At 38.1% G+C, this 24,394-nt stretch overlaps 1 protein-coding gene and 1 pseudogene across 1 annotated transcript in view; both read right to left on the bottom strand.

Annotated features, from left to right (window-relative positions):
• The window catches only part of RNF168 (ring finger protein 168), a 29,150-nt gene extending 5,393 nt beyond the window's left edge, over positions 1-23,757 (bottom strand). Inside the window, exons 1-6 of the mRNA XM_063097626.1 lie at positions 23,540-23,757; positions 22,838-23,174; positions 12,751-12,827; positions 10,467-10,646; positions 8,225-8,346; positions 1,510-1,591 (exon numbers count right to left, since the gene is read on the bottom strand). Coding sequence (XP_062953696.1) covers positions 1,510-1,591; positions 8,225-8,346; positions 10,467-10,646; positions 12,751-12,827; positions 22,838-23,168 — 792 coding nt within the window. The 5' untranslated portion in view covers positions 23,169-23,174; positions 23,540-23,757. The remainder of the gene's footprint in view (positions 1-1,509; positions 1,592-8,224; positions 8,347-10,466; positions 10,647-12,750; positions 12,828-22,837; positions 23,175-23,539) is intronic.
• On the bottom strand, positions 4,735-7,687 carry LOC134386518 (glycogenin-1-like; annotated as a pseudogene).
• Positions 23,758-24,394: the final 637 nt, after the last annotated feature.

The raw sequence follows: 24,394 nt of genomic DNA, 5'->3' as shown, positions 1-24,394 counted from the left end.
AGCCTTTATGTTCTTTTACCCACTTTGCTTTGCATTTATCATTCCTGACAGCATTTCTTATGAACCAGTGTGGTTTGGATTGGACAAATTCTAGGTTGCTTACCTAGTTTTACCGTGAATATGAATATCTGAGTAGGAAAAATATCTGCCTCCTACAATACCCCTTCCACCAATCCTTAGTTCTAGTATAAGCCAGACTATCTGGACTTGAATCCTCCCTCTACTAACTTTACTTGAGGGACTTTGGGCAAATCTCTTAAATGCTTTCTGCCTCAGTTTTCTTAACTGTAAAAGGGCAAAAGAAGGATAACAACCTTACAGAACTGGTGGTTGTGATGAAGATTAAAGAAGATAATAATACATTATGTGCTGCATAGTAAATGTTCATTAAATGCTATTTGCTATAAAACCAATTAGATGAATCGAAAAAATGTTAGAAACCTTTGAGTTAAGGGTTAACAAAATTTGTATGGAAGAAACTGACCTAAGCTTGAGTTCCCCTTTCCTAGCTCTATTTTCCTGATAAAGGTGGAATGTCACCTATTACTAGGCCACATTGCTTATGGTAAAAATGACCCCCGATTGGTGAACTGCATCCGTACTAAGATGAGTGCTCTATAAACAGCGAGTGGGAAGCCTAACCACTTGCAGCTTCTGTAAGGGACTTACAACTCTTTTCACTTGGCATGTTCCTTACCAGGATCACTAGAAGCTATATTTATTGGTTGTTACAAGAAATAATTGACTCTTATAAGGCATGGGGCTTCTAAGCCAGGGTGGTTACCACACTCACTTGTGTGCTCTCGTTTCCAGGCCATCACTTAGGAGATTTGCTGTGAGGACCCCTTCTGAACAGACATGCCTGATACTGCCCTACCAGCATGCTTTGTTTCCCATTTTGTAATCTTCTAAGTGAAACTGGTGCCAAGTATAACCTATTCAGTTTTGTGAGTTTGATTACCTAGGTCAGGGATCAGCAAACTATGGTGCATGGACCAAATCCAGCCTCCTGCCTGTTTTTGTGAATAAAATTCTATTGGAACACAGACAAGCTTATTTGTTTACATATTGTCTATGGATGCTTTCACAATAAAACAGCATAGTTGAAGGGCTATGACAGAGACTGTAATGACCAAAAAGCCTAAAATATTTACTATCTGGCCATTTAGAGAAAAGGTTTGCTGACCACTAGTCTAGGTGAGCCTAAGACAACTAAGAAAGTCCACGGGCCATTAACTACAGTGACTTAGGAAAAAAAAAGTTAGAAGGACCAGCCTGTGGCTCACTTGGGAGAGTGTGGTGCTGATAACACCAAGGCCATGGGTTTGGATTAGGGATGGCCGGTTAGCTCACTTGGGAGAGCGTGGTGCTGACAACACCAAGTCAAGGGTTAAGATCCCCTTACCAGTCATCTTAAAAAAAAAAAAAAAAGTTAGAAATCTACAGGTATTAGTAATCTATAGCATTAATAAACTTGCCAAACTAAGAACATCTTCAGCATCAACATACCTTAGATATGGAGTCTTTCCTGACGTTTTGTACAACTTCAGACTGTGATGATGACCCAGATTGAGATTTAGGTGACAAATACCTAAGAAAAAAGTTTACCGAAGTTTGAATGCTTTGAAAGACAAGTGGTATGTACCCAACATAATAAAGCTGGATTAACTATTTATGCCTAAGGTTGTATGGTTTGCTGCTTGGGAGATTTATTAGAGTGTATTTCATCTCCTCATCTGAGGTATTTTGGTCTAACTCCAAGATAAAACTTAAAAGGCTGAGTATTAACATTTTAGTGAAAAATATTAGAAAAGTAAGTCAAATCTAAATATTTCTTAATTCTTAAAAATATTTTTTAAAGGCGCAGATAGTATCAAAACAATGCACAATTATATAGCCTTCCCAAAAGTATTGGAAATGACACTTTAAGTCAGGAGAGAGACTACATTTTTGTTGTTGTTGTTTTTAATGACAGAAAGTTTGGTTATTTATTATATTTTTAATTTCTACTATTGGGAAAGGGATGATTAAATTCTTTACCATTTTGGTATGGAGATTTTATTATTTACACTTTTTTATACCAACTATCTGCTTACAGACCCTAAGATATATCAATACATCAGAATAAGAGCTTATCTCTAAATTTCTAAGCATCTTTAATAGGCCTTTTTGCCACTGAAAATATGAAGTTCATAATATAGTAGGAAATGCTATAAAAGAAGTGAGAATAAAAGGGCAGGTTACAAGATGGTAGGTATAATTTTGAAATTATAAAATATCTGAACACACACATTTTTAAGCTATGCTTAATTATGGCAGAAATCTCCCAAAATGTTGGTTGCATCCAAGTGGTGGTAACTTTGGATGGTTTTCGTGGTAACTTTGTGTGGTTTTCAAAGAGCAGGTAACTATTATTTTTATAATTAAAGAAAAAAATGGAAAAATGTCTGATTACAAATAATATGTAAAGCTATAAGTTACACTGTGTCAAAAGCACCAACAAGTAGCATATGGAACAATAAAATAAAATCCAGACTAAGATCTCATATAAAGAACAAACAAATATCTGTTACAAATGAACAAGAGTATCTAAACCACATATTTAGTCACATCAGTCTAAATACTTACTCTGCAAACTTTTGAGAACAAGAACCACCTTTTCAGCTGATAAGAGAAAAACAGGAATCCAGGTTTAGTCTCATTTTAATTTTGTTTCCCAAGGTTGAAGAATTCCTTAAGGCCTTCCTTAATGCACCTTAAAGTATTTATTCTTCCAAAAAAGTTTCACAAATCTACATTACCATGAAAACCCATACACTTATCACTTGGTTTAAGGGATAAAAAAATGTTTGGTTTTAAAGGCCTCCTCCTCTTCATCTCACACCTCACATAACCACTATCCTGAGTTTCTTACCTCTTACTTTAAAAAAGTTTTACCACACATTTGTATCCCTAAACACTTTATAGCTTAGTATCACATAATTTTGAACATTATGTAAATGGAATCATATTACAGTTGTCCCTCAGTATCCACGAGGGGATTGGTTCCAGGATCCCCACAGATCCCAAAGTCTGAGGATGCCCAGTCTCTGATAAAAAAAATAGTGTCATGAGGGTACTTCAAAAAATTCGTGGAAAGGCTGGCTGGTTAGCTCAAGTTGGTTTGAGTGTGGTGTTATAATACCAACATCAAGAGTTTGGATCCCCGTACTTGCCAGCTGCCAAAAAAAAAAAAAAATGTTCATGGAAAAAAGCCAGTCATTTCTATTGCCCGTTAGTCCATTTGCATTCTTACTTGGACTGCTTCCCTCTCCACACAAAGTGAATCGCCAGATGTCTAACACTTGCCCTTTTTCTTCTTCAAAAAAATAATCCATCCTCTCATAAGGTTATAGGCATAAAGCAAGGGAGAAGCACCAGTGTAACATTAGTAGATGATACAGGGGTCTGGGCTAACTACTTATGCAGCTATGCCACCTCACTTATGTGCTGTCTGGACATATCACTTCCACCTTACAATGAATTGTTGTTGGACTGGCCCAACCTATGACTTCAAGAGTTTGACAGAACGTAGCTATGGCCATGTGGTCAAATGATATCCATAGCCAGACATTCTATCAGGGTGCAGCAGCAGTCTAGCAGCAGTTTGTTAAATGCTGTACAGTGCTCCACTGTAAGGGAGAAACGTGCTGCGTATCCATGGGGATCTAACTGTGATTTTCCTATTGGGGCATTTAATAAATGCTACAAGGCACCTTTTTCACCACAATGGTATCTTCTAGGTAACATGTATCTTCTAAGTAATATTGGCCAAGTGGAATAGTTGGACTGTAGATCTTTTGTGTGTTGGACCCTATTCAAACCTAGTAGCCTTGCAAGCACTGTGCTTCTTTCTCAGTGGTGGGAGGGTTCAGATGACATAATAGATCCTTTACTTAGGAAGAGATATCATGATAGGCCCCAAATCTTTGGACCTCTAAATACTTCACTAAGGCAGAATGACCCTGAAATGTCTCTAGTTTGTTTTTTTTGTTGGCACTAAGTCTTTATTTTTCACATAGGGTGCCACTGCAGGTAGCCATCACAGAACACACTGCTATTTTCAAATATACAGAACTGAATAAAAGCATTTTAGCATGCTGCCTTACTGTACATAGAAAACTGATGAACATCTTCAGACACTGATGAGGAAATAAAATGGGTTTATAACATTTGTCAATAAGTTTATGAATCACTCAGCAGTATTAATATGGGCTATCTTTTCCTGAAAGTGGAATTACATTCACTCTGGCAGACTCTAGATAACTCTAAAATGCAGGTCTAGTGAAGGTTACAACAAGCAAGCAAGGGGCAGATGCCATGTCCTATTCTGAAGGGAGACTAATTTGGAACCTGGCTCTGCACAGTCTAAGGTTGATACAGCCACCTTAATAGCTTGATATTGAGTTTCCCTTACCGTGTAAGCTGGCAATCAGCATATTTTCTGAAACATTGGCTAAATTAGTCTAGAGTTAAAAAGCAGAACACTGTCCATATAACAGAATTGGTACTTCACAACTTTTGCCCAGTTATTACCTGTTATCCTACAAAAACCCATCATCTAATGAGTTCTAGTGAAAGCCTCTAGCAACTGTAACAGACTTCTCCCAACCCAGCTCTAGATACTAAGGATCAGGAACAAGTGCCTGTGAAGTGGATGTATCTTCAGGAAAAAGGCAGTGTTTCTACCAGAGGTTAAGTGTCAAGTTTCCTCTTGATGTTGTCAAAGGAAGTTGCTCCCATGTAATCAGCTTAGCCCTGTTCCCACCACTCCTTTCATTCTTCTGAGGACACAAAAGGCTACACTGTAGCCAGGATCTCCTTAAGGGACAGGTATAATATGGCTCCTGAGACATCTTCCACAGTTAGGTATGAGCTGATATCTTTGACAAGGCCAAATTGTTGAAGCAGAGGTAAAACGTTGGTGGTGAAGATGTCCCACCACAGTCTGAGAAACTCTGGATGAGTTACATTGGCAATCAAGGGACTCACTTTTGATATTTTTTTGTCTGGGGATTGTAAGTATAATTGCATGGTTTGATTCATCCCAGGAGGAAATGCTCAACTTTGGCTCTTGCACCAAATGCTTTAAATGCTGGGAGGTAGGAGTATATAGAAATGCTGCTTAGGTTATAAATAAATGGCAGGTGTTTTCTGATGTCTGTTGTTGCCCAGCTGCTAAAAAACATGTTCAGTAAACCCTGGTCCCCACCATCAAAACTACCGTGTTCGGAAGCAAGGTCCAATAGCTGATTACAAATTATGACTTAAGGCTGAGAAAGACTATTGAAGCAGTCAGGCCACCCTGGGTCTGGTGCTGTTGACAATTTTCCTCTCTCAAAAAGATCATCAGGGGCCGGCCCCGTGGCTCACTCGGGAAAGTGCGGTGCTGGTGGCACTGAGGCCGCGGGTTTGGATCCTATATGGGGATGGCTGGTGCGCTCACTGGCTGAGCGTGGTGCAGACCACACCATGCCGAGGGCTGCAATCCCCTTACCAGTCCAAAAAAAAAAAAAAAAGATCATCAGTATTTGCTAGGACCAGAGTATCTGCATCCATGAACACACATTTTGAATACTATGTAAATGACCAGCTTTGGAGTTTTGTCAGCTTGATGCCCAACCCAGGCCTCTTCATTAAGACTGTCCAAGACATCTACTATGATGACTTGACTTCAAAGACTGTCTCTAAAACTTTTCTTGTGTAGTCTGACTGAGGGGTGGCAAGCACAACTAGCCTCGTGGTAGTCCTAGTGACCCTCTGGAGAACATGTAACACACAAAGGCATTCACTGTACTTATCACTTCATATGCACCCTACCTGGTTATAAAGTGGGCCAATGGGATGTTTTGCAGAATTTTCAGATGGTCTAGGTCCCTTCAGAGCATATTATGATAGAGGGTAGGAGAGTTAATATACACATAGGACAAAACTGCAATGTGCACTATTTTTATCCCACATTGATGTGAATTGCTTCTGCTCCTCCATTCTCAAAAGGAATGATATTCCATTGTGTGGATATACCACATTTTCACATTTTGTTTTTCCATTCATTTGCTGATGGTCATTTGGGTCATTTCCACCTTTTGTCTGTTTTAATAGTGCTGATAAGAACATTTGTGTACAAGTTTTTGTTTGAATACCTGCTTTCAGTTCTTTTGGATATAAACCCAGGAGTGGAACTGCTGGGTCACATGGTAATTCTGTTTAACTTTTTGAGAAACTACCCACTGTTTTCACAGTGGCTGCAGCATTTTTTATTCCCACCAGCAACACACGAGGATTCCAATTTCTCCACATCCTTGCTAACACGTTATTTTTCCTTTTTGTCCATCCGAACGAGTGTGAGGTAGTATCTCACTGTGGTTTTGACTTGCGTTTCCCTAACAACTAATACTGTTGAGCATATTTTAATGTGTGTTTTGGCCATTTGTATGTCATTAGATAAATGCCTATTTAAATTTTTTGCCCATTTTAAAATTGCGTTGTCTTTTGTTGTTGGGTTATAAGAGTTTTTTAATATATTCTAGAGACAAGACTATAGCGGATTGAATAATGTCCCCTCAAAACCCACTGAAGCTTGAATTGCATTCCCCAAGTTTTACATATTAGAAACTTAGCACCACTGTGACTGTTAAGAGGGTGGGAAATCCTATTATGGCAATTGAAAGGTGGAGCCTTGAAGAGATGATTGGATCGTAGGACTGCGCAGTGGTGAATGGATTAAAAATGGTGGTCCTGAGGGCTTGAAAATAAGAGGAGAGTCTGTCTCTCTCTTACTCTGCTTTGCTCTCTCTGCTTCCACTATCTTGCAATGTGAGACCCCTGGGATGCTGTCACCATCACTGGATGGACTTTGGGCTTCCCAGCCTCGGAAACTGTAAGCAATAAATTTTCTTTTCTTTATAAATCACCCAGTTTCAGGTACTTGGTTATAAGCAACATAAACAGACTAATACACAAGATCATATCTGTTTTTAACTTTGTTTTGCCTTTAATCTATCAGTTTCTCAATTTCTGCATTTAAATTCATTAGTCAGTTTACTCTTGTATTTCTAGTAATTTTTTATCTTTATATATTTTGAAGTACATACGTAGTAGATTATCTCAATTGATTGTTCACAGTCAGGTGCAGATCAAACCCCTTGTTTTACTCTCCCTCCCCCCATCATTACTACACTTGACCTAAAAAAAACCCAAAAAACAAAAAAAGGAAAAATAAAGTATATACTTAGATATGTAAAGATTCACGAGTTATATCCCTAAGCAGAATAATAATATATCAATATGAAAATACTTCTGCTTTTCCCCCCTTTAATGGTTTTCTCTTTATTTCTACTTTGCATGTCATCAATATTAATAATATTGATATTGCCACATCTATTTTTTCTTTTAAGAGTAACTGCCTCATTTTAACTCTCTTCCACCCAAATCCAAAGTTTGTTTAAGGAGATAAGTTACCTGCACATATTTACTTAGTTGAACCAGAAGCCTTTACATATTTTTCAAGTCTAGATGTGGTTATTAAACTATGAATTACTATGGGAAAGCTTATGTCCTCATGAAGCCATCGATTCTACCTATTTCCTGCTGCTGGAGCAGTGTTGAGGGGAAACTAAATCACTCCACCATTGAATACCTGACTCATGTTTTTCATATGATAGAAAAAAAATAAGGACTGGCCAGTTAGTGCAGTTGGTTAGAGCGCGGTGCTGATAATATCAAGGTCAAGGGTTCAGATCCTGTACTGGTCAGCCTCCAAAAGAAAAAAGAGAGGAAATAAGATGCATAAACTGGGAAAAAGCGGGGAGGAGAGGCATGACCTAGATGCCAAATTGTAAACTCCTTCAATGAGGATGAGCCTCTCTGGGACCAGCTTTTTTCATCTGAATTTAAACCAAGAAAAAAATGGTTCATTTTGAGAAAATGGGAAATCGGGAGCAAGCAAGAGAAGAAGTGCAAATCTGCCAAAATAAGTAGCTGGGTGAAAAGCCTGCCAGGTTTCACATCTCTCTTCGTGCTAGACAGGAATAAGCTCTCTTCTTTGCACATCAATTTCAGACCATCTCAAGGGTTTTCATATAGAGTTCATGGACCAAACTTTGATAATCAGTGGTCTATATGAACAAAAAACACTGGCATACTGTATATGGTCAATAAATTATTGATAGTCAGGTTCACTTACTTCTGAATACCTCCAGTATCTCTTTGTTTGTTTTCACTTTTCTTTAGTGACTTGGTTGTGACTGGATCAGATTTTCTGGAATTCAAAGGCGAAGCCAAGAAACTTCCTTCATGGAAATCATTCTTCAACAAAAGAAAAGGCATAATAGAAATTATTAAAGAGAACTTTATGGTAATAATAAGGTATTAATTTGACTAATTCAGAATCCACAGAATTTTTCAGGAATTATACTTACATTCAAATTCTATGCATCCTTTAAAGAATACTAACCATGCAAACATCAATATAAGCAAAATTACATCCATCCAAGTTAATCTAAATTAATTACATTTTGGGCCGAGCCCGTGGCGCACTTGGTAGAGTGCTGCGCTGGCAGTGCGGCGACGCTCCCGCCGCGGGTTCGGATCCTATATAGGACTGACCGGTGCACTCACTGGCTGAGTGCCGGTCACGAAAAAACGACAAAAAAAAAAAAATAATAATAATAAATTAATTACATTTTTACTATACATTATTGAGTACACAAAAAAAGACATGAGGAAGTGTTTGGACCTCCAAATCAGCCTGCCACCCAATCAATCAATCAATCAATCAATCAATCAATAAAATTTTAAATGCTTGTAGAAAGAATCTCAAATAAAAGAAAAAAAAATTACATGATGATCCTAATCTCATTAGCTGATAATTTCTGTTGAGTTTTCTAATAAATAGTTTCATATAACTACCTTAACTACAAGGGAAAATTTGAAGAGCTGTGGATATACCTGGAGTAGAAGTTAATTTGACATAAAAATAATTTAATTCTGGGTTTAAGGGGATACTAATAAATATCATGAATATTTACTTGCTGTACTAGTCTCATAAGTATCTTACCACACTATTGGAAAAATTAATATAATTGGTGATGGTGAACACTTGGCCTTGGACCACCAAACTTTCACAAGTAAATCAAAAATCATTATAAAATATAGATTAAAAGAATAAATCTATTCTTATAATCCCATGTGAAATCTAGAAGGATTAGAAAAATAGACACTTGAAAGACAGGTACAGATGACCCTAAATTCTCCTCTTTGCCATATTTCTTTCCCTATACCATTTATTATTCCATTAGTCAATGTCTTTTATTTAATTTCCTGTGCATCTTTCTAAAGCTACTCTATTCAAATAAAAATAAAAAAATAAGGAAAAAGAAAACAATATATAAAAAAGGCTAGTAATCCCAAGGTCAAGAGTTCGGATCCCCATACCTGCCAGCTGCCAAAAAAACCCCAAAAAATAAAACCCAAACAAAACAAGTCAAAAAAGAAGGGCATATAATCCAGAACTTGGGTAAGTTATTATGAATGGTAGGCCTCTCAAAAAAAGAAAAAAATCCCAACTGTGGGTACACCTCATTTTGGAAAGTATATTTTAAGACATTTGTTGTTTGAAAGCAGAGGAATTATTTTCAGAGCCTCTCAAACCTGAACACCTCAGACTTCCCTAGATGCCTCCAGAGGTCATATTCTCTAAGTCCCATTCCCAGAGATTTTGATTCCGTAGATTTAGAGTCTGCATTTTAAAAGAACCACAGGAGCTTCTGCCAGGCTCTTTCAAATCACTGGGTCCCACTGTATCCTTTGGTTTTAAGATATATGTTTAATCATCCTTTCTTTCATTCATTTTCTCATAGGCAGTAATTTAGCTGCATCAAGATAATAAAATTCAGGTTTAATATATTGCTTAAGAATTTAATAGGCTTTACTTTCAAAAGTGATTTGCATTCCTATTATGAAACATTACTCTACTCTTAGAAAGTTTTAGATAGACTATATATAGTAATATGAAAAATCTCTAAGATATATCAAGTGAAAAAATGTGAGGAGCAAAACAGTATAACTGATATACTCCTTTTAGGTGAATAAGAAAAAAAGTTACCAGAAACTGTTAACAGTAGCTACCCTTGGGTAAAGTGACTGATGTAATGGAACAGGAATAGAAGTAGAGAGGAGGAAGAAGAAAGGAAGCTCAGTTTTCACTGAATAGCTTTCCTACATAATTAGAATTTACTAAAGCTTTTTAAAAAAGTAACCTGGATTAGAGAAAATATGCAACAACATGCAGAAAAGTTTTGTTTTAAGTAGACTAACAACGTCACCAATAGCTTCTAGTTATAGCGATTGCTTCTTTAGTTCTTAGAAATCCACATAGCCAAACCAATAGTAATGTTAATATTTCAAAGTCCTCTACTAAAACTTACAATATTAATGCTTAGCTTTCTTGCCAGTTCTTCATCACTTTTCACTTGTTCTTCCATTTCTTTTCGCCTTTTTTCTGCCTGTCTTTTTTCTTCTTCTTCCTCCTCTGCCAATAATCTCTGTATGTATTCTTCACTGGCTTTGTTTTCTTCCTCCTCACTGGCTTGTCGCTCTGCCTCTATCTTAAAAGTGATTAATAAAGAACAATCCTTCTCTGAACTTTTTAGTATACTTGTAAAATTTCATAATAATACTAAAAGAAAAGCAAAAAAAAAGAACAAATAGGCAGGAATGTAAATATCACAAATGAAAGACAAATATGGCCAGGCAAATACCTGTAGAATATAGGTCAAGGCAGGTCTCTCAGGAAGCCTTCCCCAGTGAGTCTGATGAAACCTCGATCAAAAACTCATCCTTCCTCTCATCAGTCCTTATCACAGTTTCTACTACACAGCCACACATAGTGGAACTATTTCTTGGTAATACTTTCCTCACTTAATGGAATGCCACATACGGACGAACATAGAACTAGTTTCCTGAACCAAACCCTAGCAAAAGGGATGGAAAGATAAAAACTGACTTAGACCAATCAGGGCCTATCCTTGGAACAGGGATCAATCCCCAAACACAATGGGCAGGAGTAGCTGAAGAAACATCCAAAATGGCCATTATATGATTTACAAATGAGGAAACAGACATAGAAAAGTGAGTAACTTTCTTAAATTAGTAAGTAGCAGAGTGTTGAGACTCAAACTCAGATTCTAGGACCTACGGCCACACTCATGGTCATTTAAACTACACTGCCTAAAAGAATAGGTACAATTTGTAATAATATATATGTTAATATTGATTTGATCAACATATGTCAACACTGAACTCCAAAAATCTGTATAATCAATTATGTTTCAATAAAAGATATATGTATTAAAAAAATAAAAAATAAACTATACTGCCTAAAAGAAATAATTCAATAACCACTTCAGATATCTAAAGGATTTGATTTAAGAATAAGTCCTTGATCCAATTCAAGCAAATATAAGACATAAGGGGAAACTTTGTTAAAGAACTGAGTTAAATTTTCTTGCTCTTAAAGGAAAGCCATAGGATGAGACTGCTTCTTTTTCCTCTGCACATTGTTGTGTATAAATCTGAGGTTCAGAACTGTGCAGCCATCTTGCTATTAGCATGAGGATAAAAGCAGCTCAAAGAAGTTAGCAAAGAAATGGAGCTAGAGCTCTAGAAGAAACCAGCCCTGAAGCCTACCTCTGGAATTCCAGTTAATTATAATTTCCTTATTGTTTACAGTAGTTTGAGTTTTCTTTTACTTGTAGTCAACAGTATCCTGACAGAGCCTGTTCTCACTATATTGTTGTAAGCATTACATTATTCCTTAAAAACCCTTATTTAGGACACTGTGTCGATAATATACTGACAATTATGTTAACTGAGATAATTATTTATTAGGTTTTCTAGACCTGCACAATCCAATACAGTAACCACATGTGGCCACTGAACACTAACAATGTGGCTAATCCAAATTGAGATATATTGTAAGTGCAAAATACAAAAAAGATTTTGAAGACTAAGCAAGGAAAACAAAAAGTAAAATCTCATTATTAATTTTATACATAACTATATATAATTAAAACATGATTACAATTTTATATAATTTTTATATTGATTACATGGTAAATAACATTTTAGATATACGGGGTTAAATAAAACATAATGTTAATTTTATCTTTAAAAAAGTCTTTTAAAAAATGTGGCTATTAGAGAAATTTAAATGACATATTGGCTCATGCTGTATTTCGATGGGGCAGTACTGCTCCACAAAGTAGCAGTGTAGGAGTCTAGAGTTCTCCTAGTACTGGTGAAGTTCAAAAGCTTCACTGTAAGCACTACTTCTACTTTTCCTATTTAGGTACATCACAATTAGCCCTTTATGCTTTTCTGATCTAAACCCATAATCTACCACCATTTCCCCATCCTTTAAGCTCAAAACTTCGGGAAAAAAATTTTTTAAAATCTCATTCATACTTAAATGCTTAGGGATCATTATCACCTAAGAAGAACACCATTTATGTATAAGTAAATTAAAGCTATAGTTTATAACTATTTTGAACACATGTAGAAAATGAAGGCTTTATAAAATACATGGAAACTATTCACATTTCAAGATATACCAGTTGTATAAAGCCCATAAATCTATATGTTTTTAAAATCTAACACCAAAAACATAGCAGAGAAATTTTCCAAAAAAATAACTACATATTTAGCACCTACCTTGCTTATCTCCTCTTCATATTCTCTTCTCAATTCCCCAGGTTTACTTAATTGATGAACTGGTTGATAATCATCAGCTGTTTCATATCAAAAAAGAAAATACAGGCAACACAGAATTTTATGGTTAACTTCAGTCCTCCATTAAAACTATACTGACATAAAAATACAAAATTAAAATAAAATGTACAATTATTAACAGCTACAGCAATATCTTCTTTTGGGGTTCTTTTTTAAAAGGCCAGAGGTTTTTTGGTTTAAAATGTCACATGAATATATACTCCTAACCTTTCCTCTAGACTCTATTAAAATAACAGTAATAGAATTTTTATTTATTTATTTATTTATTTAAATAAAAGATGACCGGTAAGGGGATCTCAACCCTTGACTTGGTGTTGTCAGCACCACGCTCTCCCAAGTGAACTAACCAGCCAATCCCTACATAGGGCTCCAAACCCATGGCCTTGGTGTTATCAGCACCACACTCTCCCAAGTGAGCCATGGGTCTGGGTCGGCCCAAGAGAATTTTTAAAAAATCTAATCCCACAATAGCAAAGAGATGAGGGGAGGGGGCCAATCAGTAAACAAATATTAACAAATTTTTAGAAAACGGGAAAGCAACGGCAGAGAGGTGACTATTGTTTCAGAATGAAGAAAAATACACCCCTTGGAAGGGAGGGCTACAGCTGAGGTGGGAGAAAAGCTGCCCCATATCTACCTGGAGAACAGCTCAGGCCCAGAAACATAAGGCACAATAGAGTCCAGAGTGAATAAGTGTAGGACAGAAAACAGGAGAATTCAAAGTTTATAAACTGTTAAATCAAAATACTTGAACGACAGGCATTTCTTCCTGAATATGTGTACAGGTGCACACATGCATATTTCTTTAGAGAAACTGAACTGTATAGAGTGAACCAGAGCAGCAAATATAAGAGGTGGTGACCCGGAGCAAAGCCCTCTGCAATCTGGCAGTTAGGGGCAGCAAAGCATAATGGCCAGGTTTCCACCTGTTTGACATCAAACAATGTCTGCCAGTCACCAATACTCATCCATGTACACAGAGCTTTTTTCTAGGGCCTCATTTTTAAATATGAAAGCAAAATCAAGGATCACCAGACATTTGAAGTTAATCTGTAAGATTAAAGAGAAACACTAAGCTTATACAAAGAGGGGGGAAAAATCACCCTGCAGTTAAAAGATAATTCAGGAATAGAAAAATAACCTATATGTGTATGCATGTGTGTGTGTGTGTGTGTGTGCGTGTGTGTATCATCAGCAGACAACGAGAATTTTATTACATAAAACAAGAACAAGACACTGTAAAAAGGGAACATCCAGAAAAAGGGAACACATCTGCCTGTTTATAACAGCAGCTGTGTGCTGGCTAGCTAGCTTAGTTGGTTAGAGTGTGGTGTTGATAACACGAAGGTCCAGGGTTCGATCACTGTACTGGCCTGCCACCCAAAAAATAAATAAAGGGGCAGCTGTTACTAAGCTCCAACTGATGACTGCCACCAGGAAACTTAGGCCCTTCATTCCCATATTTTTTGCTTTCTCAAGAAAACCCAGAAATCCAATTTTATGTGAAATCTTCCAATTTAAATGTTGGCACTGGATGGGTCACAGAAAACATGTCTGCAGACTTCATATGGCCTGAAGACCAGCAGTTTGCAAATTCTGCAATAGAGGAACTAAAAACAGTGATATGACTCCATAAAAAGTAGGGATGAAGTAAGTATGCCAAATTCTCAATTATTTTAACCTTTGAGGAGTATCCATTTAAGATAATGCAGTGGAATATACAGGAGAGAGAAGTTTAAGGCTCTTTAAAAAATAGGAGGGGCTAGAAATACAGCCCAGATAGAAAAGGACAGCACTTCTATTACAGCACTTCTAATACAGGAAGATGTTGTATATCCAGAGAGGTAGTTTAATATCAGATGTGATAACTTAGGGATTGGCAACCTTTTTCTGCAAAGGGCAAAACAATAAATATTTTATGTTTTATGGGCTATGTGGTCTCTGTTAAAGTCACTCAATTCTGCCATTTTAGCCCAAAAGCACCCACAGACATAGACAAATGAATGAAGTGCCCGTGTTCCAATAAAACCTCAGTACAGAAAAAGGTGTGGGCCAAGGTTGGTCTGTGGACAAAAGTTTGACAGCCTCTGGCTTAGAATATCCCTATTACAGTTCTCAAGTTAATTTCCGTGTCTGTGGAAGAGGGTGGGTGGGGGTATGTGTGTGTGTGTGTGTCAGAATATTAGATGATTACAGTACTTGGGAAGGAAATATTTCAAATTTCTTTTTATTATTAAAAAAGTTCACTTGGTAAAGTAAAAGAATAAAAATAAGCCAAGACATCAAAAGATTGAAAAGATAGCCAACAGAATGGGGAAATATTTGCAAATCATATATCTGATAAGGGATTGATATCCAAAATATATGAAGAACTTGTACAATTCAACAACAAAAAAATTAAAAACCCAGTTAAAAAATAGACAAAGAACTTAAACAGACTTTTCTCCAAAGATGATATATGAATTGCCAATAAACAAATGAAAAGATGTTCAACATCACTAGCCATTAGGGTAGTACAAATCAAGACCACAGAGATACCACTTCACATCCATTAGGATGACTTATTCAATAACAAAACAGAATAACAAGTGTTGGCAAAGATGTGGAAAAATTAGAATCCTTGTGTACTGTTGGTGGGAGTGTAAAATTGTACAGGCACTATGGAAAATGGTATGGCAGTTCCTCAAAAAATTAAACATGAGTTACTACATGATCCAGCGTTTACATTTCCAGGTACATACTCCCAAAAATTGAAAGCAGGGATTCAAACAGATACCAATGTTCATAACAGCATTATTCACAATAGCCAAAAGGTAGAGAACCAAGGCAAGTGTCCATCGATGACGGACAAACTAAATGTGGTGTGTGTATATATATACACATATACACACATAAACACACACACACACATACACACACACACACAATGGATATTATATAGCCATAAAAGGAATGAAATTCTGACACACAGAAGAACCCTGAAGACATTATGCTAAGTGACACAGCCAAACACAAAAGGACAAATACTATATGATTCCACTTATATGAGGTATCTTGAGTAATCAAATTCATAGAGGCAGAAGGTAGAAGAGTGGTTGCTTGTGGCTAGGGGGAGGGGTGAATGGGCAGAGTTTCAAATGCAGAAGATGAAAAAGGAGATGGATGGTGGTGATGGTTGCAAAACAATGTAAATGTACTCAACGCCATTGAACTGTGTTCGCTTAAAAATGTTAAATGTTATGTATATTTTGCTATAAAACTACTTGGAAAAAAAAGCAAATCACTTTACACATTGCATACGATAAAAAAGTACCTAAAACAATTTAGAAAAAGAATAACAAAGACAGATTTACTATAGAAGATAGCAAAACATATAATTAAGTAGAATTAAATTAAGAAGGTGTGGACTGACACAGCTACTGTTAAAACAGCCAGTTGAAAAATAAAAAGCCCCAAAATAGCTCTGGAAAATAATCATATGATTAGGGAAACATTCTATCAATGAGGATGGATCATTCACCAAGCAGTGTGGTTATTAGTGGCAATATCTGTGGGGAAAAAATTAAGATGCCTACCTAATACAATACTCAAATTCCAGGTGGATTAAAAAAAGTTTTTAATGGAAATAAACTATAAATGACTGATAAAAAATATAAGAGATAGATTTAAAATCTTAAGATAGGGTTGATTTCCTGAACAACAGAAGAAATCCCAAAACTATCAAAACCTCTATGATGGCAGACATCACAAAGTTAAAAATAAATAACAAACTGGAAGAATTTATTTGCAAATACCTAAATCACTAGAGAATTAATGTCCAGAATATAACAAGAACTTCTGCAAATCAATTAAGAGACATAACAATAATGGACAAAGGAAAGTGTGGCGCTACTGCTAATGACTGGAATCCTGTCATCGCCGATTGTAGCGCTCTTAATCCTGCCCTGACTACGCCAGTTGTGGGGCTACCGCTAATGTCGGCATCCTGCTCACGGCGCCAATTGCCTAGCTCTTTCTTAATCCTGTTCCTGTGGCCAATTGTCTAGCTCCATGACCACGCTAGTTGTCAGGCTTTCACCTGCTGCTAATCCTGTACCAACTGGCCCAACTGTTGAGCTAAGGCTGAGTCTGGAACTCACAGACCCCCTCAAGCCCGTCACAAACTGTTCACATGCCAGGCTGGGTCACCAGACCCCACACACACCAGGCTGGGTCACCAGACCCCTTACATGCAGGTCTATGAGCTAGGTAACCAGCAAACAGGTAAGCCAGAGGTTAAAAGCATGGCACTTGGTGCTGCAGCGGCTGCCGGAGGCCCGCCTGCTTCACTAAAACCTCTCCCTCTCCCATCTCTCCCTCTCTCTCTCTGTCTGTCTCTGTCTCTGTCTCTCTCTGTTTCATAGACTGAAAGTGACTATGACAGTCAATTTTTCCCACCTGTTGGAAACAACTCTCAACACTACTCAGTTCTGGTTAACTCTGTAATTTCTTTTGTAACCCACTTAAATTAGTTGTTCCTGCTGTATCTAATATTGCTTCCCTGCGGTAAGTGTTCTTCCTAGGCAGCCAGGATTCATTAAAGGAAATATATCCCCACATTTAAAAAATTTTATTCTGAAGGAAAAACCCAAATTAGTTAAATAACTAAATGCCCAATACTGGATGAAAAATAAAAATAAATAAATAATAAAACCTAACTTGAACAGTTAAGCTGTTCATAAAATTCTTCCATCCCTCAGCTTGAATCTGCTTTTATCACCATGCACTACCTCTCTCCATCACATTAATTTACTTTCAAACACTTCATTTTTAAAGCCATCTAATATATGTATGCTTCCTTACAACCCTCCTTCTATAAATTGATACAAAAAGTGAATGAATAGGTACAAGGGTGAACATATAAACACCAATTATATTTTTATAAACTACCAGTGAACAACTGAATAATGAATTTTTTTTAAAGTCCACTTAAAACAGCATCAAAAGCCATAATTAGAGATAAATTTAACAAAAATTGTTGTATTAGTGTCCTAGGGTTGCCATAACAAGGTAGCACATGCTGGGTGAGTTAAAGAAACAGAAATGTATTGTCTCACAGTTTCAGAGGCTTGAAGTTCAAAATCAAGGTGTGAGCAGGGTCATGATCCCTTTGAAATCTGTAGGAGAATCCTTCCTTGACTCTTCCCGGCTTCTGATGGTTTGCTGGCAATCTTTCACATTCCTTAGCTTATAGATGCATCACTCTAATACTGTATCTTCACATGGTATTCTCACTGTGTGCCTGCACATCATCTTCCTTCTATGCATGTCTGTCTCTGTGTCCAGACTTCCCCTTTTTATAAACACGCCAGTCATAATGTGTCAGGTCCCACTCTAACAACCTTATATTAACTTGTTTATCTGTATAGAGATCCTATTGCCAAATAAGGTCACATACTGAGGTACTAGGGGTTAGGAGTTCAACAAAACTTTTTGAGAGGACACAATTTAAGATACAACAATGCGTAATACGCCTCACTGAAAAACTACAAAACATTACTAAGAGAAATTAAAGACCTAAATAAATGGAGTTAGACTATCTTCATAAACACAAGGGCTCTATATTAAGACATCAATTCTCCCCAAATTGATCTATAAGTTCAATGCAACCCCAATCAAATGTGTAACAGGCTTTCAGTAGAAACTGACAAGTTAATCTAAAAATTTATGTGGAAATAGAAAGAACCTAGAATACCCAAAGCAATCATGAAAACGAGTAAAGAAGATGGAGAACTATCACTACGTGCCTTCAAGACTTACTGTATAGCTACAGTAACCAAGACAGTGAGGGCTGGCCAGTTAATTCCGTGAGAGCATGGTGCTGATAACACCAAGGTCAAGGGTTCTGATCTCCATGTTGGCCAACCGCCCAAAAAAAAAAAAAAAGACAGTGTGACAATAACATTAGAATTAACAAAAAGAGCAATGGAATAGAATAGACCCACACTTATAAGAAAAGTCTTTTCAACAAATGGTGCAGCAATAACTGATGTCCACATGGGAAGAAGTTAACTTCAACCTCTACCTCATATAATTTGCAAAAATTAATTTGAAATGGATCATAGATCTAAACATAAAAGCTATAACTATAAAGCTTATAGAAAATAACATGAATATCTTTGCCTGAGTGCCTGAGGGTAGGTAAATTTTTCTCAGATAGGCCCACAAAAAGCAATAATCATAAAAGGAAGTAGACTTCATGAAAATTTTAAATTTCAGCTTGTACCGGCCAGCCCCTCCACCCCCACCAAAAAAATTTCAGCCCATCAAAAGACATATTTAAGAAAATGAATAAGCAAGCCACAGACTAGGAGGAAATATTCACAAAACATATCCGGCAAAGTACTGGTATCCAAAATACATAAAGAATTCCTACAACTTAATTATATAAACACCTTAAGGGGCAAAAGATTCAAACAGACACTTTACAACAGAAGATACAAAAATGGTCAATAAGCACATGAAAAAGGACTCAACATTGGGAAATACAAATTAAAATTGCAATGAGATACTACTAAAAACCTACTAGAATAGTTAAAATTAAAAAGATAGTTAACACCAAAAGTTGATGAAAATGTATGGAAACCAGAGTCAGAAAACATAGATCACAAAACATGTACAAGAATCTTCTCAGCAACTTTATTCATAATAGCCAAAAGCTGGAGCCAACTGAGGTGTCATCAACTGGAGAACAGCCAACAAAATATAGCATAGTCAAACAGAATGATACTTAAAGAAACTTGTACAAAAGAATACACACTGTATGTATTGTTGTGGGTTGATTTATGTTCTCCAGAAAGACATGTTGAAATCCTTACCTCCAATAACTAAGAATGTGACCTTATTTGGAAACAGAGTTGTTGTAGATAAAATTAAGTTGTGTTCATACTGGAGTAGGATGGGCCCAGTCACACTGGTGTCCTTATAGAATAGGAGAAAGACACAGAGGATATGGCCATGGAAATACAGAGACACACAGGGAGAACTCCACCTGACGATGGAGGCGGAGACTGGGGTTATGCAGTTGCAAGTAAAGGAACATCAGAAGCAAAGAGATTGCAAGCAACATCAAAAGCTAAGAGAAAGGCATGGAACACTCTTCTACAGCCTTCAACAGTACACGTCCCTGCTGACACCTTGACTTTGGACTTCTAGCCTGTAGAACTGGGAGATAATAAACTTGTTATTTTAAGCCACCCAGTTTTTGGTACTCTGTTATGATGTGAATAGAATTCTATTTATATGGAATTCAAATGAAGTTCCAGAACAAGTAAAACTCATCTATGATGGAAAATAAAAACAACAGCTGACTTTTGATGGGTTGGGAGTAGGAATTTGAAAGGGGCATGAGAGAATTTTCTGGAGTGATAGTAATGTTCTGTGCTTTGATACAATTTTGTGTTAGAAATGGTTATACATATGTGAACACTCAGTGAAGGTACAATTAAGACTTTATTTCATTATATGTAAAGAAAAAAGTTGTAAGCTAATATTGATCTCTAATAATATGCATACTTACATAGTTAGGGGGAAGTGAAATTTAAAAAAAAATAAAGTAAAGATGGATGGATGAATAGGTGAAATGATACACAGCAAGTATACCAAAATGTTAATTGCCACATGCGGTTATAGGTATGAGTGTTCACTATAAAATTCTTTCAACTTTTCTGTATGTTTAGAATTTTTCATAATAAAATGTTGAGAAAAAATGAATATACTACCAAAATCACTAAAAAAACAAAACCAAAAAAACCAAGCATTGGCAAGGATGTGGTGCAACTACAACTCTCATACACTATTTGTAGGAGTGGCTTTTGGTGAAACCACTTTGGAAAACCAATACCCACCGAGGTGTGGTCTTAAGCTCTACTACACATTTAAACTCAGAAAATCACCGTGGGCCACTTTTGGCATCAGTCTAACAGCATGAAAGCAAGGCAGCCAAGTTAGTCCTTGCTCCACAGAAGCCAACATCTCTTGTAACAACCAAACAGGCACAACTCCCCACAAGGAACATGTCCAACTGCAATAGCCACTACACTTGGAGAAGCACCAAGGCCAGTATCCCAATCAGTATTTGTAATTCCTCCCAGTGGACAGGAAATTTGTCAATTAGGGATCATTTTTAGCGTAAGTAATGTTGCACACTAAAATCACTGACATTCTTACATTCATTAGGTTTTTAGAGAAACAAAGCTAGGGATTTAATCAAAGGTTAGATTCTCATGTAGCACAGGAAAGGATTTTACTTTACCCACACCTTAAAGCTCCAAAATTCCACTCCTAGGTATACAATATATCCAACAGAAATGTAGACAAATATTCACCAAAATTCATGTGCAAGAATGTTCACAGTAACACTATTCATAACAGCAAAAACTAGAAAACAGCCCAATATCAATGGACACAGAATTTACCATTGCTGTCACGATTTGATATCCATGCAAAGTAATACTGCATACCAATGAAAAGTAAGCAAACTACAACCACATATATGGATCAATCTCACCAAATAATGGTGAGCTAAAGAAGCCAGGCACGACAGTACAAGATTCCACTTTATAAAAGGTTCAAAAACAAGTAAAAGTAATCTATGGTGTTACAAGTCAGGATAGTGGTTACAGGGATGGTGAGTGAACAGAGACTGAAAAGGGGCAACAAGGAGGATTCAGGAGTTCTAGTAAAGTTCTAGGGCTTGACCAGAATCCTGGTTACATAGATGTGTTCACATCTGTGTGTTATACTTCTGTAACACTTACATGAAAAACAAAGTGAGGAGGTCTATAACAATGAGTGCAGAGATCTGCAGACCTGTTCTCCAATTAAACAACCATAACTGGAGAAAGTTATAAAAAACTGACGATATAAACTACCTGAAAATTATCCTAAGAGCAACAGCTAATGAAGAAACATTTCAAAAAAATCTACTAAATCTCACCAAGAAAAGTGAGTCTGTGGCACTTGAACCACAATGTACTCCCTCCCTTCACTCCCAGCTCAGCATGCCAGAAGCTCCACTCCAGGTGGGTGGAGCCAAGACAGAGCTCTCTGTCTCCCCATCTCCCAGGAATGGGTTATAGCATTCATCTCTACCCTACCCCTACCCCTACCCAAGGAGCAGACTGCCAGCATTTCTCATTACCCCCAGCTCAACGCTACAGAGGCTAAATTCCAAGTGAGTGGAACTGAGAGGCTGCGGCTTCCTTTCCTCCTTCCAGTTCCCACTCATAGAGTGGAGGCTTTACCTCAGGCAGCTACAGGTAGAGAATACTGGGAGCCCAGTAACATTCATCCCAGCTTACTCATAGGGTGAAGGTTCTGGGAGGCACAAATCAAGACCAGAGGCTACCAAGCCTGCCCAGTGCCCTGCTCACAGAGAGAGGTAAACCATTGTCTCCACTTCCAGCTCCAGAGCAGTGCGTTCAGATATTTGGGATGAGGGGTAGGTGTAGGTCCTAATAACTGAAAGCTCCAACAGATCTCCCCCAAAGCAACTGACTTTATTTAGAAAAGAATGTGGGAAGTTCAAACCTAAGGGCATTCTTGAAAGCAATGGCAATTTAAGAGGAGGCTGGCGGAGTGATGTCAGCAAAATTGCGGAGTAGGCAGCTCCAAGCTCCTATCCCTCCACAGAAACGTTGAAAAACAAGCAGAAACTATCAGAACCAACATTGTCAAAACTGTGGAACACAGTTGAAGGTTTACAGAAAAAACAACAATAAAAACCCCGGCAATGAATTAAACACCAACCGAACACTGCTTGGGCATTATAAAAATGGACAAAATCTTGCCCTTGACTTTGACATTTTGGGGCCCATAAAACCCAAAACCCCCGACAACAATTTAGACAAATACTAGTTTGGAGGTTTTGTTTTCTTTTGTTTCTTTTTTCTTAAATGGAGAAAAATGGTGTTTCACTTTTTAAAGGATTTTGTTTTTTCAGCTTATAAACACGCTGGGTTTTACTCACCGATTTCCTCCGTTTCTTGCCCAGAGGCTCTAAGCTTGCATTCCTTCGGATAGTGTTTTTGAATTATTTCCCACAGTTCCATGTTGACAAGGGAATTTTTTCGGGTATGGTACCGAGCCCACGAAGAGACCCGGCGACGACAGAAGGGACAGCATAGATTTGCCTTTTCGACAGTCGACTGGAAGCACGGACTACAGAGCGTGTGGTTACAAGGGAGGGTTATGGGCTCGATTAAGATTTCCACACAGATCTGGCACTGACATTCCGACAAGGAAGGGATGGCGCCTCTGGGTACAGCCATTTTAATATGGTCATAAGAGCTATTCAACATCAACACCTGAAAGAAAAAGAATCATATTTTCGGCCAACTACAGAGGAAGCAAATTAACAGATCTGTGTTAAATATTATGACCAGCAACATATCAGAATTCCGAGAGTAGGAGCATCATACACGTCTTGAAGCAAAAAGGCGCTCTGAGGGTCAAACAGTAATACTCTGGAAGGCGCTGTATTTGCCCATTTTTAACACAAACGTCCAGCAAGAAAACAAATGAACATTCGCTCGAGAGAGCCTGGCCGCGCCGAGACATTAACACCCGTTTTGCGGCAGGGAGATGGGTGGGCTCCTGGCTCCCTGACGCAGCGGGAAGTACTCGCCAAGTCCCCCTCCTCCCTCTTACCAGCTGAGGACGATCCCCTTACCTCCGAGTAGCCAAGCCCCGGACCGCGGCTCCAGGAGAACGCTGCTTCCGCCCGGACGCTGGGCTCCGCGGGAGCAGAACTTCCGTTTTACCGTTGCTGTGCGGGCAGCACGTGAGCCCGTGCATTCCAGCCTTCGGGCTCCCAGTGCAATTTCCCGCAGCTCCGCGCCCGGCACCGCCCTTCCCCTGCTCTCTCTTTTGTCAACCAAAAAGCCTATTCGTTGCGGTGGTGCCGTAGCAACCGGAAGGCTAGTGACGTCACAACTGCCCGCCAAAACGGCACTTCCTATCCAGAGAACTGCCCAAGGACAGGCGAGTCTAACTTTCGCCTGGGCGGGACTTCCGGGCTGCACGCACCGCACCGCCCCCCGGCCTGGGAGAGGACCCCGCCCCGTCGCGCCGTGCCCTAGCGCCACATCTCCTCCTGGGTCAGCTTGGGTGGACTCCGACCTCTTCCTGAGATTTCTCCTCGTAGAGGTTGTAGGAACTTTCCAAAGTCGCACGACTGGCCAGAAAAAGAGAAACTTCATAATAAAAGACCCGAGTAGTAATTTTGTAATTCTTCCCTCGGTACTCTTCAAACTACTTTTTTGTTTCTTAATTCTATTAAGGGGACTAAGCCCCTTAGGTCGTTTTGCAAAGTTCTTAGAAAAGCATCTCGGAGAAAGGTTGTGGTCAGAGAATCCGCAAACCTGGGACAATTTAACAGGCATTTAAACTACCTTCTATAGTCCAGCCCCTAAAGTATGCGCCCCAGGGATAGATTGTTTTAGGATTGCCTTCCCTTCCAAGCGTTTGAGGCTTGGGCAAGAGCTGTGTCAGTCCTGGGGCTCAGCTGTTTACGTCATGTGCATCA

The sequence above is a fragment of the Cynocephalus volans genome, chromosome 1 (assembly GCF_027409185.1).
Source record: "Cynocephalus volans isolate mCynVol1 chromosome 1, mCynVol1.pri, whole genome shotgun sequence".
Lineage (NCBI taxonomy): Eukaryota > Metazoa > Chordata > Mammalia > Dermoptera > Cynocephalidae > Cynocephalus > Cynocephalus volans.
This window is presented reverse-complemented; position numbering and strand designations above follow the sequence as displayed.